Source organism: Podarcis tiliguerta (assembly GCF_965153285.1).
Source record: "Podarcis tiliguerta genome assembly, chromosome: 1".
NCBI lineage: Eukaryota > Metazoa > Chordata > Lepidosauria > Squamata > Lacertidae > Podarcis > Podarcis tiliguerta.
The window spans coordinates 46,361,419-46,381,652 of NC_139534.1; the positions used below are offsets into that span (position 1 = coordinate 46,361,419).

The 20,234-nt window shown below is 41.4% G+C and overlaps 1 protein-coding gene across 2 annotated transcripts in view; it reads left to right on the top strand.

Annotated features, from left to right (window-relative positions):
• Positions 1–20,234, top strand: part of HSPBAP1 (HSPB1 associated protein 1) — a 48,293-nt gene that overhangs the window by 20,239 nt on the left and 7,820 nt on the right. For both annotated transcript variants that reach the window (XM_083410779.1, XM_083410780.1), the window contains exons 3-5: positions 1,102–1,286; positions 7,569–7,705; positions 10,321–10,492. In XM_083410779.1, the coding sequence (XP_083266905.1) occupies positions 1,102–1,286; positions 7,569–7,705; positions 10,321–10,492 (494 nt within the window). The remainder of the gene's footprint in view (positions 1–1,101; positions 1,287–7,568; positions 7,706–10,320; positions 10,493–20,234) is intronic.

Consider the following 20,234-nt stretch of genomic DNA (forward strand, 5'->3'; position numbering starts at 1 on the left):
CTAATGGGGCCTCCTGCTGCCTCCGCCGCGCAATTTCTGTTCTCATCCTGAAGCAAAGTTCTTAACCTGAGGTACTATTTCTGGGTTAGAGGAGTCTGTAACCTAAAGTGTCTGTAACCTGAAGTGTCTCTAACCCGAGGTACCACTGTATCTGGCTACCACGTTGTATGGTTTAATTTGGTGTTTCCCAAACATTAGCTCCAGCCACATGGCAACCCTATTTTGAAATAAATGAAAATTTCAAAAGCGGTTTGTGACAACGCAAAGAAAGAAGTCAGTTCAAAGTAAGAGGGTAGGATATCGAGGGGAGTGTCCAAGTGCTTTGGATACCAGCAGCTCTTTGGGACCCAGTCAGAAACCAAGTTTGGAGAATTATAACTCGATTCAATAAGGGCATAAAGCTGCTCTGCTTCTCCTTTTGCAGTGCAAGCAAACAAGACATGATATATTCAGCTATCCATCGTTTCCCAGTTTGCTTGAAATGGAAAACTATGGTTAATTACAGGCTTCTGTAATACACAAAGGGAGGACAGAAGGGGCTGCATGTGGGGGGGAAAGGTACATTCACTTCTCATTTCACTGAGCCAGGATTTGAGTTTCTAAATTCTCCCAGAGTCTTCTGAGAATTGGAATATTTAAAAAAGCACAATGCTTCTGGATTGCCAGCCTTACACATTTTAGGATTGGGGGCTGTGGACATTAGCATGGATCAGGGCCCCTGTTCCTTAAAGCAGTTGTGTGTTTACATGTCCTAAGACATTTCCCCCTGAGAAGCTACTTTTTCAGAAAGGGAAACCTAGGAAGCTGAGGCCTCTAGATACACGAACCCTTCTAGTTATACAAACCACAGAGTAAAATTCAGAGTGACCATCAATCCTAAGGAATTAGTCATAGAGTTTGTCATTTGTGCTGCATTTCATCTGAGACATTCAAGCTGCTGTAATTTCATTTGTGGCTTTATATTGCATTTAACCAGCAGTCTGAGCTGAGACACAAAAGTTATTGTTTTATCTACTAAACTGCCTCGCTCCATATCTATTCTTTATTATTGGCATTGTGTTCAGTGTGCATGTAATGCTGTCTCTGCTTATATTGCTTTAGCTCCTCTGTTTGAAACGGAATGCAGCTACGTGGAAGCTACACTTGAAGAGTTTCTGGCCTGGAGTGGGAAACAGCCATTGCGCTCCTGTGGACCATTCAGTGGTTATGAGTTGTGTAAATACTGGACTTACGCTGACTATAAGTATATTGCTAGGCTATTTGAAGACAAGCCAGAAAATTTCCAGGTACGTTGTTAACCTCTTCTTGTCCTTCTCATGTCGAAACTAGACAGAAACACCTAGGGAATCTTCTGGTTCTTACGCAGCCAGTAACTAGTGTAGCATACTGTAATTTTTATTTCATGTATCATGTTTTTAGCCTGCTTTTCCTTCAAGGAGCTCAAGATAGTGTAGGTAAAGGTAAAGGACCCCTGGATGGTTACGTTCAGTCAAAGACGACTATGAGGTTGCGGCGCTTATCTCGCTTTCATGCTGAGGGAGCTGGCATTTGTCCACAGATAGCTTTCTGGGTCATGTGGCCAGCTTGACTAAACCACTTCAGACACAATGGAACACCATGATGGAAACACCATTTACCTTCCCGCTGCAGCAGTACCTATTTATCTACTTGCACTGGTGTGCTTTCAAACTGCTAGGTTGGCAGGAGCTGGGACACCCCATCACAGGGATTCCAACCCCCGACCTTCTGATCGGCAAGCCCAAGAGGCTCAGTAGTTTAGAGAACAGCGCCACTTGTGTCCCACAGTGCCACCTGTGTGCTTTTCCTTCAAGGAGCTCAAGATAGTGTATATTGTTGTTACTGCTCAGCCTTCGTTTGGCCCCTGTGAAGGTTTTGCTAAGAGGTAATCACGAGGCCAAAATCTCCAAGTGAGCATCATTATTAAGTGGGAATTTGAACCTGGTTCTTTCTGGTCTAAGTATGACACTCCAACCCCTACAACACACTTGCTGGGAATTGGGAAGTCTGTGTTTCAAATCTCACCACCATGACCTCACTAGATGGCCTCCAAGCTGCTATTTTTCTCATGCTTAATCTCCCTCAGCAGCGAATAAGGATAATATTGCTTGACCTGCCTTATGGGGTTGTTGTAAAATTGTATGTGAAGCTCTTTGAAAGGTCAAAAACACAGTATAAAAGCTAAGTATCATTACAGTTTATGGAGAGATGAAGTATCAAGGTTTTCTTAAAATAATAATAATAATAATGAAATATAGTTATAGATTTCCCTAACCAAATAGTCAGGGTTGGGGTGCCATTGACTTGTTTCTATAACTATGTGTTTTTGGTCTTCGTTACACTGTATGCATAAGTAAGAGTTTGATGTGTGGTAGGGGAATATTCACAACTATACATGTAGGTGCGCTTAGGGTTGTATCCAGCATTGCAGTTCTGCTCACACCACAGACTTCTCCTTGTGCAGTGGAACTTTCCTCTCCTCCCTCCTGCAACCCCCCGCACAAAAAAGTCTGTGGTGGAACAGAAACCTCAATGTGCCCAGGGATATTGGATTGAATTCTGTTTATGGGTGCCTGTTGCCTCTCCCTGGTTTAAGCAATTATCCATTCTTTTGAAGGCTTGACTAGGCCTATGATGAGGCCAAAAGCTCATTCAGTCATGGCATGAAGCCCCATTTAAAAGTCCAGACCAGATACCAAGAAAGACTTCTTAGCCATGGATGGGTTTTCTTATAAGTTCCCATCTGTATCTGCTGTTTATTTTAGGTTTTATTTAGATAGTTTTCTAAGGTGATTTGAAGGGTACGAGAAGGCCATCTACCCTTTTTTTATTTATAGTGATTAATAGGGCCATTTAGAAGTTGTTTGAAATTTAGATTGTGCTGTTTATCATTTACAGTTGTGTGACTTAAGGTAATGATTCCATTATTTTAATGTATGAGCAGTATCTCACATCATCCAGGATTTTTTTTTGTTCACTTGATATTACATTATAGAATTTTGAGATATAAATCATAGGCAAGATATATACATGAAGCTTAAATAGAAATAAGTCCTCTTAAAGTGACATATGGGTATATTAGCTCTATTGTAAGCAGCAAGCAAAATAAATGTAATTCAGAAGGTAATGTGCCATCTGTTATGGTTGGGATACTTATAAAATGCATTTCTTTTAGCTGTGGATCTTTTTACTGTAAAAGAAAGAGCAGCCCATTGTGCCAAGATTTCAGTACTTAGCAATTTCTTTTCAGTTCATTGGATAAAAACTATTTTTCCCATAATCATGTCAGGTATTTACTGAGACTGCGGCATTTTTTTAAAAAAGAACCCTCTTTTTAAAATCTAATATTGATTAAGCTCGCTCTCTTTCTTCTTAAGTTGTGGCAGAATTCAGAAAGTATTTAGGTGTGAGATTAAAGTATAGGAATGGTTATTACCCTTAACTTTATCACTGAAATACTTGTATTGGATTTTAAATTTTATGACTGTGGAAAGCTTAGAGCACAACTTTTTCCTTTGCGGCTTCTTGAAGCTTCTGACAAATGTTTGTATTAGGCTTTAGTATTTCTTTCTGTAAATCAAGTAACCCCCTACTGTTTTTTCATTCATCTGGAACCTTATCATTCACCTTGACGATTCCCAAGGATTGAATCTCAGAAAAAGATGTGCTATCTTCTAGGGAGTTAGGATTTACTGAATGTTTCTAGTATGCAAAAGCTTGGACTACTATTCATTTATTTCAAGATTTCTAAGCCACCTTTCAAAATGTAACATTTTCCCAGAATGGCATATGGTCACCAAATGTTGAAATTGCATCTGTGTTCAACAACCGTGGTGAGGCACTAGATCTGGCCAGTAGGCCACATCCTTACTTTACCTACCTCACACTGGCTAATTTTGACAAGCGAGCAGCGCTGATGGGGAACTCCCTAGTGCAACCAATCCCCTTGGAGCTCTCCGACAGTGGCGATCAGCTGTCAATAAGCCGTGCTTGCCAAGAAACAATCAGGAGTGCACTTGAAGTTCCCAGTCTTACTACGTCTTTACTTGGCTCATGCCTGATGCCACACATTGTGTTGTTTGCCTCATGGGCCAAATTAGCCCACAACTCAGAGGTTACTCACTTCTCATCTAACATATTAAAAATAAGAGAACAGCACACATAGAAATTGACCAGCCATCCCACTAAAGCCATCTTACAAAATAGTTTGACAAAAGAGTCATGGTTGTTTAAACTAACCCAAGCTCTTTAACTAAAGGTAGATCAAAATTGTTTAAAGGTAAAGGTAAAGGTACCCCTGCCCGTACGGGCCAGTCTTGATAGACTCTAGGGTTGTGCACCCATCTCCCTCAAGAGGCCGGGGGCCAACGCTGTCCAGAGACACTTCAGGGTCACGTGGCCAGCGTGACATCGCTGCTCTGGCGAGCCCGAGCCGCACACAGAAACGCTGTTTAGCTTCCCGCTAGTAAGCGGTCCCTATTTATCTACTTGCACCCGGGAGTGCTTTCGAACTGCTAGGTTGGCAGGCGCTGGGACCGAACAACGGGAGCGCACCCGCCGCGGGGATTCGAACCACCAACCTTTCGATTGGCAAGCCCTAGGCGCTGAGGCTTTTACCCACAGCGCCACCCACGTCCCATATCAAAATTGTTTAGGCCTACCTAAAGGAAAGCAGGAAAAGAGCCAGATCTATCTCTTGGGGAAGTGAGTTCTACAAATATGAAGCCAGAATCAGAATTAAAAATGTCCTTAACAGATTGAAGGACTGGGCTAAAACTAATAAAATTAATTTCAATAGGGACAAATGTAAGGCTCTACACATGTTGGACTAGATGACACGTGGATTCCCTTTCAGCTCTGCAATTCTATTAGTCTATGAATGAAAAGACCTTGTCTCTTCTGATTGCCAACTGGCTGGTAGGACCGCAGTCAGGTTCTCTACAGTCAATCTTAGTTCGTATAGATAATGTGCTCCCAAACCATTTAGGACCAAGAAAGTTGGAGAATTCTGTTATGCAGAGCAGGGATCTACAATACTGGTGTTTCTCCAGACTGTGGCCCAGAGGCCAGAAGTGTTTCCTGCTGCACAATGTAATAAAGTTGGTGCTATTTGGTAGTGATGTTTTCCAGAATGTACATATATATTACATACAAAATCCAAGACAAAGGTATAATGCTTGTGTTTCCATGCCATGGTAAGATATAAACCATGGCTTATAATGAATAAGCAGCATGCTAGGACCCCTGGATGGAAATGCTACTTGCAACTATATGAAGGAAGGTTTATAGCTTAGCACTAGAACCCATCTTTTACATGCAGAAGGATATATTACTTACATCTCCTGTTACAAGATCTTAGATAATAGCATAGGAGAGAGCTATATCTGAGGCCCTGGAGAGCAATCGCCAGCTGAAGAAGACAGCGTGGAAATAAGTGGACCCCTGGCTTTGACTTGGCACAATGAGGTTTCATATTTACATAGTTGAGGAGGGTTATCATTTTTATTCTGTTCTTTAGATATATACCACTGGCTTGACTATCTTGCTGAACAAATTGGTAATTGATCAGCTGTCTTTTTGGACAAATTGTAGCCATTGTTTTAGGTGATTTGGCATTGAATCAACTGTCCATTAGATTAATTATACCAGCCAGGGTAGCACAGAGAGTGGCAAAAAATGTCCAGGTATGCAAAAATTATTAGATATGTAGATCAAGACACAAACACCCCTTAAATAAATCTTGAGTATGGCAAGAGCTGACACTTCAAGCATTTCCTTTCACATAAGTACCAGGTTAGTTTGGATAGCTTAGAATTGTATTTTTTTCCAGTTTAACAGATTTTACAAAGTAAATATTATGCATTTGGTACATAAAATGATAAAGGATCTGAGCAGAACTGTTTTTACTTTTCATGGACAATTAATTTGCACCCTTTGCACCCTTCTTTTTTGGTTAGAGCACCAAATGTAAATTCTCCCCAGTAAGTTCAATTAAAGGCTGCTTAAATAATGAAATGAGCCTCATTTCTGTACATCAGCAACCAAAATGCCATGAATTGCCTTAAAACCTTCATGGCATGTTGATTCCATTGTTTGTTTTGAAGGAGTCCAAATTTTAGATATATTGTTCTCTGCATAACTAAATGACTGCCCTCTGTGACATGAATACTACATTCATCATTTGAGGCACTTCTCTGGGTCTCCTACCACCTGAGATTAGGGGGGGGGGTGTGTGACTGGAAAGAGGGTCTCTTCCAACTTTCCCCAACCTGGTGCATTCCATCTGCCCTAGCTAACGTGACCAATAATCAAGGATAATGGGAGTTGTAGTCCAAAGAGAGGTGGGTGGGGCCTGCACATTTTTTGCTTTGGGCCCCACCCTGCTGCTGGCATGCAGCCCCCAATGTAGTGACAAATTTCCCCCCCTCCAATACCTGGGATAAGAGATTGGAGCTCTACCAATTAAGAATGAATAGTATCTAAAATTGAATGGCTACTATCCATTGTGGCTATCCTGTGCCTCCACAGTTGGAGGCAGCAATGCTTCTAAATACTGTTGCTGGAAACTGCAGAAGGGGAGAGTGCTCTTGTGCTTCAATCCCACTTGTTGGTTTCCCACAGGCATCTGATTGGCCATTGTGAGAACAAGATGTTGGACTAGCTAGGCCACTGGCCTGATCCAGCAAGCTCTTCTTATGTTCTAGAAATCATACAGATTCACCAAACTGTGGTGACACTGTGATTACGAATTTCCTTTCTTTCCCCCCGAGGTTAGTTAATTGCACATAGGGAATTATTTGTTTCCTCAGACAAAGAGTGTTATTGGAATAGTGAGATAAAACTTAATGCCACTTAGGTTGGCCAGACGTTGGTGCAGTGGTAGCAGATGGAAACAGCCAATCTGTTCATTTGATTGATAGATTAAACGTACCAGTATATCCTGTTCCTTCCAAAGAATATGTGGTAAACATTATCCTCGCCACAGGACAGGATGTCAGAGAGAGTCCATACTTGTGAACATACTTGTTAACTGGGGTGACGCCTCTTTTTCTTGGATAGCATAGTCATCTGTATTCTTCTGTCAAGTACTGAGAATTTTACACCACATCGGGTACAAAAAATGATGATTAAATGGTTGCCTGTAACTCCCTAGCCAGTACTTACATTGAGGAAACCTGCCACTTGGTGAATGGCCCTCTGAACCCACCACTTGATAGGCCACAAAGAATGTTTTGACTGGCATGAAGTGTACATATCTAGATTTAAAAGCTATTTCCCTAAACAAGGTTCCCTTAGCTCTGTTAGCTCAAATGTAAGCTCTATTGAACATAATTTTTCAGTTCTGATTCATTACAGTGAATCTCTCTAATGGCACATATACCCTATGGCAATCTAATCGGGGGATGGGGGTGGGGAGGAGAGTAGATAGAGCTTTCTGAAGATGCTATACCCACAAAGGATGAGAAAAAATCCAAGAGGTGGAGGGTGCTTAGCAACACAACATATATTCAAAACATGATTGCCTTACCTGAAATGTATCCTTGCAACAGGACATAAGATGGTCCGACTTTGGATTTCCTGAAAGAAATGGAAGAGAGAGTACTCTGTGGATTGGCTCAGCAAGAGCTAACACTCCTTGTCATTTGGACTCCTATGGGTGCAACTTGGTGCTACAAGTGCAAGGAAGGTAACATTAGCTATACATTGCCATCTGTGCAACCAAATGTGATTGATTCCTGATGATGATTCCTTCTTTTTGAACATTTAGTTGATGTTTTAATTTTCTCAGGCTTTTTGTGATTGGGAGAGCCCCGGGCTCATTATTAAGAAATAGTAATGTTCTCAAATGAGAAAATCAATATGAATTTCTCTTGATATTATTTATATGAAATATCTTGTTAATCTTGGAGTAAACAGCTACGCCGAGTGTGCATACTTCTCCTGCTGTCACACCAATACAGAGGTGCTGCTTTTCTGCGCATACCTGACTCATGGAATTATACCAGTGCATTCTAAAGTTCTCTCTTTATAGCTGAGTCATGCCCAGTTGAATAATTTTAGACTTGGTGCTTACTGGTCTTATGGGGAGGGGGGAGGATCTTTAGATGGTAATAGGCATTATATCTTAAGTGCTGCCACAAGAGACGGAGCCACCTGGGTGTTATGGGGTAAGCTATTTCATAAGTTGGGTGCAGCCATGGAGAAGACCCCAATCTCTTGTCACAGCCAACTTTGCTTCCAGCATAGGCAGGATACCAGAACTTAGGCAGGAGATAGTTTGGTACAAGGAAGATCAGTCTGTTATGTAGCCGGATCAGAGAGAGAGAGAGGCTGCATTTTCACTAACAGTCATAGCTGATTCATACTAGAAGGCCTCCACACAATCAGAAGGCGTATGGGAGCCCCAAACAGTTTAGCATTTTCCTTATAAGAAAGGTGCTCCAAATTCCTGCTTATTTTGTGCATCCTTTCCTAAACGTTTTCCAGTTCTATGCTGCCCTTTAATGAGATGGGGGAACTGTAACAGGACTTAGTACTTCATGTGTGGCTGCAACATGGATTTCTATCTCTTCTGTGTGTTGCACGTCAGTTGCCATTTTATTGCCCATTCACCCTCTCCAGTAAAATCCTTTCGGGGCTCTTCACAGCCTGCTTTGCATTTCGCCATCCTCTGGCCACCTTCTGAATAAGATGACTGCTACACCTCTTTTCTTGTTCCCCCCTTCTCCTTACAACATCTTACCTGGGAGGATGCAAGTCCAAAGCGATACCTTACGCACAAAGTAACAGAAAGAATTGCTAGAGAAGAAAATGGTACAGAAGCTGGAGGGTATGACAATGAAGTGATGGTTGTCGCAGGAGGAAGGAAAGGGAGACAGCCTTGATCTGAAAGCCAGGCAGTGCCAATTGCTTTAATTGTGCTCATCAGATTGCCTTTTGCTTTTCCTGTCTATGGTGTCAATAAACATGTGAGAGCATCCCTCTTTTGTTGATTATGTGGCTCTTCTTAAATTCCATAAATTTGCTGCATGGGCAAATTTATTGCATTTTAATTACTTTTCCTTTTACTATTTCCATCACTTAGACTTTTCTCCTTATAAAACTTTTTTATGTGCTCATTTGCTCTGCCTTGTGAATTGACAATTCAGCATTATGGATAAACACACAGAGACACATTTTTTAAAAACAGCTTAATAACAGAATTGCAGGCCTGTTCCCCAAGATCTCTGAAATCAACTTGGATGTTTCACTAACCCTACAATCCTATCCATGCTTACCTGGATCAAAGCCTCATTAAATAACGAGAAATGTACTTAGAAGTAAACATGCATCAGAACCATAGGAAGCTGCCTTATACTGTAGTCCAGTAATATCTACTTTGACTCTCTCCAGGGTTTCAGGCAAACATGCCTTTCACAACTTCTGAAGCTCTTGACTTTAAATGTTCAGGATTGACCCTAGGACCTTCTGCATGGAAGGCATTTATTCTATCAGTGAACTATGGCCACTTCCCCCAATTGCTAGGATTGGGTTGAACATGAAAGTAAATTAGACAGCAGGCTCCCTGCAGAAAAATCTTGCTTTATGTTGTTAGGTTCTTCAAAGAGAGAAGAAGCATGCACTTGCTAGGATTTTCATATTGTGCTAAACTCCCATACCCACAAGGGCAGAGTCAGAAAATTCAAGCAATGGGGGTCTATGCACCACCCTGGCATTTTATGAGAGTTAGGTGTCTAAATAGACAGATTGCTTTCCTTGGACTAAAGTATGGTGAGCATAAAAGACAAGTGACAGAGGAGGAATAACCAAGATGCATGCAAGAATATAAACACTGGATATGCTGTACGTCATAAATATATTGAAATATGGCAGCCAAACTACTGGAAATATGTAAACTGGAAGTCTCCCACAGTGGCGCACCTTTTGGTTTGGTTAGAAAAATTAAGATCCTGAGTAGAGTTAACACAAACTGCAGTATCAAGTTCAATACAGAGTTGGTTTCTCAGAAGTAAAGGCAGAAGTGAGTCACTGAAGTTTGTGCTACATGTTGTCTCCCTTCATAGCTGTATCCAGGGAAATGTAGTCCTGACTCATAAATGTGTTGTTGTTTTTAAAGTGATGCTCCCCGCCTCCTTAAAATGGTGCGTGACCATTTAGTGCATTATGCTACTTAATAAGTGCCTGTTTTCCAGCTTCTCACAAGTCATAAATAGGATGCTCGTTTGTGGTATTGATAACTTGTTTGTTTGCAGTTGCTCAGCCTAAATGGGAGACTGTGACTTGCATCATCTCTGCTTCCAGGAAAAGATGGCATCTCTACCCACCTGAAGACTCCGGTTTCCTTTATCCTACCAGAATTCCCTATGAAGAATCCAGCGTCTTCAGCAGGGTCAATGTGGTCAATCCTGATTTGAAAAGCTGCCCACAGTTTAAGAAAGCAAAGGCCCATGTGGTTACACTTGAACCTGGCCAGGTAATTCCTGAACTCTAACTTTATTCTAGTTTGGAACCTTTGTTAAATATGAAATAGAGAGGGGGGTTGGGTGGGAGTAAACAAAGAAATAAACAAAGCTGGGAGGAGGACCATGAGGTCTGTCTTACTTCTCCCAGTCTCACTAAAACGTTTTGCATTGTATGGTGATATATCCACTGAGCAGAGACTGTTCCTGCTGGTGGAAAGAGAGGCGAGGCAACTTACAGCAATATCCCTTTCCGTCTGTAGTCCTCAGTGGCACCTCTCATGTAATTTCAAAGGATTCCCCAACCCAGAGCAGTTTTCCAGGGTCTATAGGAGACTGCAGGGGGGAGTTTTTTTAAAATAAAAAAATCATTTTCTCCTGTTCCACCAGTGGGATTCCTCAAGCTAGATCTGAAGCCTTTGGGAATTGGAGAAGCCTTTTCGTTCACAGGAGGAAAAGTCTTCTGGATCTAACCTTGTTTGTTTGCTGCCATTCTCTAGCAAGTGAAACCTTCCTGGCTCATGTTCTTTCACTTGCAACTGGACCATCTAGAAAAAGCCACCATGCTTTGCAGACATTTTACCCGTTAGTTTCTCTGAATCCTGTACTTAACAGGCTTCTGGGGCTGCTCTGAAACCATCTCATCTCTGCAACTCACAAGTTTTACAATGTATTCTTAATGAATAAGTGTGCAGAGCCAGCAAAGAGCTTTTACTTACGCTTTCTTGGTGATGGATAACTTCCATAATGGAAACACTTGCCCAGCAGCTACATCACTTGTATTTACAGCACGCATTAGTATTTCAGTAGAGAATCTCAAAGTACTCTTAACAAGGTCATGTGAAAGTTGATTAATCATATTTTACTGAGGAAAGGAGACCACAGTATCTGAAAAGCAGCCCTGTGAAGGATCTCTCAATGTGTCAGGCCATCTGTACTTAAGGGTCACTAGAATGCTCCTTCCAGATGAATTTCTCTATAGTAGATGTAATCACTTCTTTGCTTAACATGTAACTTACTGTACAAAATGAGCTGGTTTTCTCCAATTCAGATACCCGCTTGCTGGAAGTAAGTGCCACTGAATTCAGTGAGACTCACTTATTTTTTATTTAAGTGTTTAAGGGAATGCAGTACATTGATGGATTTGATGGAATCTCAGCGTCCTTTATTGTGTATCTTACAAGACAGGGAGAGTCCCCGGTGCCCCAAAACTCACAGAGATAGTTTTGGATAGACTTATCTATGGGTTAAACCACAGAGCCTAGGGCTTGCTGATCAGAAGGTTGGCGGTTCGAATCCCTGAGATGGGGTGAGCTCCCATTGCTCAGTCCCTGCTCCTGCCAACCTAGCAGTTCGAAAGCACGTCAAAGTGCAAGTAAATAAATGGGTACCGCTCCGGCGGGAAGGTAAACGGTGTTTCCATGCGCTGCTCTGGTTCGCCAGAAGCGGCTTAATCATGCTGGCCACATGACCCAGAAGCTGTACGCCAGCTCCCTCGGCCAATAAAGCGAGATGAGCACCGCAACCCCAGAGTTGTCCGCAACTGGACCTAATGGTCAGGGGTCCCTTCACCTTTCACCACCCTTTTATTTGTGGTCCTAAAGATTGAAGCAGGATGATAACCTGTTAAGGCTGTAAGGCTAACGTTCTCCAATTCTCTTTGTGACTTTTTTTTTCTTTTAATGAGTTGTTTTATTAAATTTATATTCTATGGGCGGATTCAACTACTCCATTCCACTGGCAAAATTCAGCACAAGGACTCCTGCTGGCACAACAGGGCTTTTCTCCTCTTTTCCCTCATGTGCCCCCCACCCCGTGCCTCCCCCAAATCCACTCTGGAGATTTGGGAGAACCCTGAGCACAATGTGGGGCGGGGGGGGGGGATGGACGGGGAAGGTAAGAGATCATTCCTTTGGGCAAGCAGGAATGCTCAGCCTGATGGCATCATCTCCTTAGCATTGCATTGAATTCTACCCTGTGTCTGTCACCTGTAGCTGCATTTTAAAGTTACTGTGAAATCTGCAAAAAATAAGATCTTTTTAAAATGTATTTATATTTCACCATTTGTGGTGGCCTAAAACACACACACACATACACACATATCCCATACAAAATATCAAACAGTATGCTGATAACAGTAAGAATAGCAACAGCAAAACATTTCAGTTCTTTGAATCAAATTTCATCACCTGCCCATCCCCCACAAAATAGAGGCCCCTTTCCCCCTACACACACTCACTAAAAACAGTAAAGAATAAAGTGTTTTCAGTGCCCACTGGAACATCTGAAGTTTTAGAAGTGGGCATGTATAGCATTCTGCTGTTATGGCACTTTCAAAGCTATTTTCAGTGTGTTCTGTTGTATAGCAAATTAACATTTTATACTGCATAATAAATGTATTCCCAGTGCCCCAAATTAAATGATTTTACTTCACAGTTTTTCTCTCCTGCAGCAGAGTAATGATCTTTGCTCATCATTTTGTTGATGTTTTCAATAGATGGTGTTTTTTGTTTTTCCTCAGTTGTTTTTTTTTAAATTGCCAACAGTGGGGCATTGCCTTGTTTTCGGGTTAAAGAATTCAATGTAGGCATTCTGTTTCAGTGATTAGGAATGGTAATGAAGCAGTAGTGTCACTGTTTTTAATTAAGCTTCAACTAATTAGAAGTCAAATCTTGTTAAAAATAGAAGGTTTAAAGGCCAGCTGCTTGTTCCAGTGCTCTGAGATGCTACTTTGCAAAAGACATGCTAGTATAGCTTTTTTTATTTTTAATCTCTGGCAGCCACTGAGTGGACAGAGACTTGAAGCCAAGAAAACACATGGCAATGCCAGCCTAGGTTTCTACTTCAGAATGCAAGTGAGGACATGGAACCATAAGACCACAATACCCCAAGGACCGCCTCCCCATATGATAGATGGTCAGGTGACAAGGAAGAGTCCACATCCTTCTAAGGCAGTCTATTCCGTGGTCTGAAAAGTTCGTGCCATCCCAAAGTTCTAAGGCTTTATCTGAATCTTTTGTGAGCAGCAGGCAGGGGTGATATTTGAATTAATTGGGTCAGGTTCAAAAATAGCTTTGAACCATCTATAGGGCAGCCCTTCAGATATTTGAAAGAATACACCTTCAGCTCCTCCTCCAGGCTAAACATACCCAACTCCTTCAACCTTTTCTAATAGGACTTGGTCTCCAGGTCTCCCTCAGCACCTCTGTTGCCCTCTTCTGGACACATTCCAGAGGATGATTGAATATACTTCCATGTAAATAGTTCCCTGCTTACGGACAGGTAGCAGATCTGGAAGAAGGGTTCTAACCTAGCCTTCTCTCTGCTCATTTTCTGTGTACAGGGACCTTAAAGAAAATTAATGGAGCCTGCATTCCTGCAGCCACCACTTTTTACCTGCCCTCTAAAGTGTTAAAATCCCAGGAGGGCTGTACTAAGCGATCCTTCCAAATGAGCAAAGCTAAGGAATTGTCTGCAATGAATGAATGCCAAGGCCCTTTAAGGCAGGCCTGTCTCCCAGAAGAATAATGCCTGCTGGCTCTGCTCAGGCCTGTCTAGTATTGGAAGGGTTTGTGATGAAGCAATTTGATGAGAATCCCTTAGATAGCAAACGAATTGTTCTAACCGAATGCAAAGATTGAGCGTGTATTACAAATACAATTACTTGAGGATTTGCAGTCAGCTTCACTTTGTGGTAATTTACAGTAATCTCTGTTTCTTGCTTGGCCGGGAACTGCATGCCTTGGATTAAGATGTTGTAACAATGCAGAATTGAAAAATAAAATAAAGATAAAGGTGTGTTTTGGTATTCAGGAGAGCAGCTGTATGCTAGCTGGATACTGGCTTTGAATATTAAAAGAAACTTAATGTGCCTAATGCCATCTTCTGGCCAATGTGTCTCATTCCACCACTCTTGGTTATATTAAATACATTCAGGATCCCTGTTTCAATATATATTCTAATTGTTTTTTAATGTTACCTTGGTCTTTAACTCTTAAGCCAGGATGAATAGAAGTAGATGAGCTAAATTCAATGCAATTTCATTGATTTTAAAAGATTTGCCTAGTCAGTTTGTAGGCTATTTTTTTTTTTTTTAGAAGCTTGAATGTGTCCTTTGAAATCTTAACACCCCCAATTAAAATGTTTGAAATGTCACACTATCCTTAAAACATCTGTGTGATCATCAGTGATGGCCAAGTTACTTCAGAATTAATTCCATTTCGCACTTGCAAATGATAATTTCAGCATGTGGGTTTGTGAGCATAATTATGTGTTCGAAATGAGAGGTTCATTTGTGAGTGTCTGAAGTTTGTGTGGTGCTTTTTCCCCCCAATAGCAAATTGGCATCAGCTACCTACCTGAATTAAAAAGAATACTCTGGAAAACAAAAACAAAAAAAAATGGACAAGAGATGTGGGTAGCTGCTGATCAATAAAAAACTCATTTTCACACATTCATAACTCTTCTCTTTTGTGGAGCACAATTCATATAAATTGTAGGCTACCCCCCCCCAAAAAAAGAGTATTTGTTTCATCAAGTTTATCATCATATATGGAAAACGGATTTGAAATGGCATTGAAATAAATTGTAATCTTCATCTGACTTTCACTGAAAGATTTAACTTCATATCTCCTTAGAATACTACTGCACATCAGCAAAATCAACCCTGCTCTGCCCTCTGAATAAACATGAAACTGCTCATGAGTTATTTCATTCTGTGTGAATGTGTTCGTTCTGCGACAAACATTCAAGACTGACTGCTTGCCCCTCAGAAATTGCTCTCTTGCTTTGCTAGTGATTTTTAACCCTCCTTGTTAGTGATGTCTTGCCTGATTTTGGACAGATTTTGTTTTTTGATGGGCAAATATATATATTGTAATATACCCGTTCAGTACAAAAGGTGGAGACCTTTTGGTGAGACTGTCACAGCTTTTGGAACAAGACCAATGATTTATATCATGAACTTAGAAGGGACCTTCCATAATGTTTTTGACACTTTTTAAAAGGCCTTTAAAATAAAACTTCCCCACATGCAGCCCTATTGATAACCCTATTCACACAGCATAACGGGTGAATTAACGTGTAGGAGGCGAAGAGGGGAAAGGGGATATTTCTTGCCCCGCAGCCTACACTCATTCTGTTGAATGTTCTGCAGGGTGTACAGTTACTCTGCCTAACTGGGAGACAGGAAAAGCAGAGTCCCCTCCATGTCTTATGCATATAAAGGGGCTGCATTATTCAAAATGGCAGCAGGACCCCAGCTGTACCTCTGACATTTACATGAGCCTGACCCCTGACTGCTCAGGTGAGCTTCTGTGGGAGCTGGAGGAGTTGCTGATTACGTTTGTTAGTCACTGTAAACAAAAAAGCCTCAAAATACCTGAACTTTGCAAATAGATGAAAATCAAAGCATAAAATTTCAAAACAATGTACTGTACAAAATTCCTCAAAGGCTCAGCCAACCATGCAATGAGAAGGACAAGTCTTCTCCCACCCCACTAAAATATAAGTACAGGCAACCCCCCGATTTGCACGGGGGTTGCATTCCAGGTCATCATGCATGATGGAGGAGCATGTATAAGCCCATTACACCCCTTTTCCAGCCACTGTGATACACACATGCATGGTCGCATGTCAGTTGGATATGCGTAAAACAGTCATTGCCTTTACCACAAAAGAGGCTAACTTAACTACAAAGGCCTGGGCAAAAAGAAATTTCTTAGCTTAGTGCCTGCAAACCTGACAGTGATGGTCCCACGCATGTGTCTCTGCATTCCACACATTAGGGGCTACCACTGAAAAGGTCCATTGTTATGTGGTCACTTTCCATGCCTGTCTCAGATGAGGCATGGACTTGCGTGGTGCTGTGGTCCAAACCACTGAGCCTCTTCTTGGGCTTGCTGATCAAAGGCCAGCAGTTCAAATCCACACGACAGTGGTGAGCTCCCATTGCTCTGCCCCTGCTTCTGCCAACCTAGCAGTCTGAAAGCACACCAGTGCAAGTAGATAAATAGGTACCACTGCGGCGGAAAGGTAAAAGGCATTTCCATCAGTGTTCTGTTGTGCCAGAAGCAGTTTAGTCATGCCAACCACATGACCCAGAAATCTCAGTGGACAAACGCTGGCTCCCTTGGCCTGAAGAGAGATGAGTGCTACACCCCATAGTTGCCTTTGACTGGACTTAACCATACAGGGGTCCTTTATCTTTACTTTTACTTCAGATGAGGCCTCTGATTAAGACTGCAGTATACCACACAAAACACACTGCAGTGATCTGACCTAGAGGGTAACAGAGCATAGACAACTGAAACTAGAGTATCCCCCTCCACTTAGGGCCACAGCTGGACTGCCAGCCAAAGAAGGGCTAAACATGCAGCCTTTCCTGGCTCAGTTATCCACACCTAAGGTGTGGATGTTGAAGTCAGGGCTGGGAAAACTGCAACATTGAGGATGAGACCTGCATCACAGCTCCACTGCCCCCCCCTTCAATACATGGACCTTGCTCACATGCATAACATGTACAGGGACCTCTAAAGTCCTGCTTATGAAGGGTGGGCCTTATATGCATAGACACCATAGAGGCACGTGTTTGGAGAAAACATTTACAAAACTCGAAACATGAATTGCCAGCAGTTTTGTATTCCGTCCACCAACACTCTCCTTTTTCACCTTTGATAACTTTACATTCCTTGCTGCTTTAATAAATTCTGGTTTTAACATTATGCTGGTATGCACAGATGTTCTCTTGGCTAGTTATTTACTATGCTTGGCTTGCAGTCAGAATCTGGAGCTGCACAGTAGTAAATTGTGCAAGGACCGGTTGCAAAGGCCTGCGTTAAATTGAGAAATACATTAGTTCATTGTTCTTGTCTACATTTGCGCACCCCATAACCACACTTGCTCAGAGTACCTTCTGGCCCTGTGTTAGCATGTCCAAAAATGTCATGTACAAACAAGATATTGTTTCAAGGCGCTCTCTTGACAGCTGTTTTATTACTTTACATTTTTTATCTCCTTTCCCCCATAGTCAACCTTTCGTCTCTGTCCCATCTTTACTAGTTATCTCATGCTGCCTTTCCCATTTACCATACAAGTAGCATCTGTGCCTAAATAACTCTAATAGCATTATTACAGCAAGCCAATAGAGAGTTGGAGGTGCTCTAATGTGCGCAGGTAGTTTCCTACCTTGCCCTCAAAAATTACTCCATTTAGTTCAGTGGTGCAACTCCCCAGCCCTGACACCAACATCCACAGCTGCTCCTTCCATTTACTTGAAAAAGAAAGAGAATGATGTGAGCAAGAGCTTTGTATAAGCATCACAACGCATAGGAATTCTGGATTGTAGAAGTGTCCATACTATATAATGTATGCATCTGTATTGGAAAGAAAACATTTGAGGCACAAAACTGCAAACACATGTTCTTTTTCTCAGTGACAGCCTCATGTATTTTTGTTCCAATGTTATTTTACTAGTTCCTTTGTCACGAGTATAACATGATTATTCTAAATTTAAGGGATCTTTAGACATGAATTCTGCTAACACATGTAATAATCTCATTGAAAGTGACTGTGTGTGGATGAATATCTGATGTATGTCTTTTAGACATACTGTACAGGCCTAGGCAATCCCAACATAGGTTATCTGAAAATCTGGTACACTATATAGCTGAAGTTAGACACCTAAGGCTGCCGTCCTATACCCACTTAACTAGGGATTAATACCCACTGAATGGAATCTGCTTCTAAGTAAACATACATAGGATTGCACTGTAAGCCCCATTGGTTACACGCATATAGTTCAATTCCACAGAAATTCATGGGATTCAAAGGCACTTTAATGCTTTGAATCATGTCCTTGGATATCTTTAAAACTGGAGAATTCTTATCATGTACATATTTCAGTAAACTAATTTAATATAGTTACCACACAATAGTTCCTTTCCTATACTCTGATAGATATTTTTATACTCTTAGTCCCTGTTTTTATGACCTCATAGCTTCTTATGGCCAACAGTTTTCCATAGGATTAAAAATATTTATCCAAAATGCCCCAAATATTCTGATAAATGGGCCTGTGTTTTACATATACTCATCTCCCTGTGTAAGCTGCATGGTGCATCTCTGTGTGCGCACGCTTGCAGAGAGTTGTTTTTAAATAATCACAGGTTTAGGATTAATGAGGTTTGGATAATGAGCTGGAGAGCAATGCATCAAAACAGCATTAACATATGCACCATTTAAAACATTGAACTGAAAGTATACACTGTTAATCATCTGCTAGAACAGCCTTCCCCAGCTCAATGTCCTTCTGGAGCTGTTGGATTCCCATTAGCCCTAACCAGCATGGCCGCTGGTCAGAAATGGTGGTAGCTGGTACTCCAGAATATCTGCAGGTTAGTGAAGACTATGCTAGAATGTCAATATAGACTTGGGGTGTGATCTAGTCAAAAATTAAGCACTTTTTAATTCTATCAACTTCACTGGGACTGGGAGAGATTTAGGCTTTGATCCTATATACACCTGGGAACAAGTCCCATTGAACTCAGTGGAGCTTACCTCTGATGAAACATGTAGGATTGGACTGTTAGCAGGGTGCAATGAAATCAGTAGGACTCTTAGTGAACTCACTGAGACCTAGAAGTGTTTAATTGGGGGATAGTTTTATGTCCTTCATGCTTTGTTCCTCCTCACTGAATTTGGATTTGTATCAACGGAGGAAAAGACATCAACGGAGGAAAATAGTACATCAGAATTTTATTTTTGTCAGTGGATTTTTCAATGAAGTTACATAGCTGTATGTGGCAGGAACCTAGCATGGATATTTCCTGAAAAACCCCTGTGGGTTTTCAGGATTGCTGTAATGTCTTCCATGTGTCTTCCTCCAAGAGGATAGTGCCAAAAGTATTTCTACAGATGAAAATGCTGTTTAGAATTGGCTCTTTATTTGCTGCATTAGAGCAGCTACTGAAAGCATTTACTGAACATCACAGACTAGGGTCTTCAGGGGTTGCTTTGCTAAATGGTTCCTCTGCCTTGGGGGGGGGGGCGGCTTTTTCTTTCAATCTAACCCTTGTTTATGTGTGCAATAGTTCAGGGCTAATAACCCTGTTTCAGATAAGAGGATTTGGAATAAGAGGTTATCAATGGGCTGGTCACTCTCTGTAGTAAATATTGGTAGAACAAGACTATGGAGCATGTTTTTAGCCTTGAGATAATTCCGCTTAGAAAACCAGGAGGAAGTAAAGCATTGTGAATACTATTATTGAGAAACTTTGTGTATGTCCTTGAAAAAATTATTGCAAGAGTGGATTTTCCAAAGGCCAAAATAATACCTAGGGACCAATCTTCCTTCAGCCCTTAATCTCTTGATGCTGCTTTGAGCACTCGGTTTAAGGCAGCTTATAAACTGATCAATCAAATCAAATCATGCCTTAATTTTGCTCCTGTGTATTAGTGCTGACATTGCTGTGTGCTTAATGGAGATTCTGCAGCTGTTTGAACACTTGAAAGCATTTAATATTCCTTGGATGTACCTAATGCTGCTAATAATCTTTTTATGAATGATACTAAGATTATTACACCAGTTTTGGAGGTGGGATAGAAAATTATGGAGCTCTGTGGTCACCCGAGCTTCCCATGACACCCGAATCCTGGCTTTGTCCTGTGGAAGGTTTGGAGCCAGTGTTTTCTTTTCGGATAAGAGTCCTGGGAGAATTGGGGTCAGAAGAAAATTGAGTACAATAATTTGCAGGAACT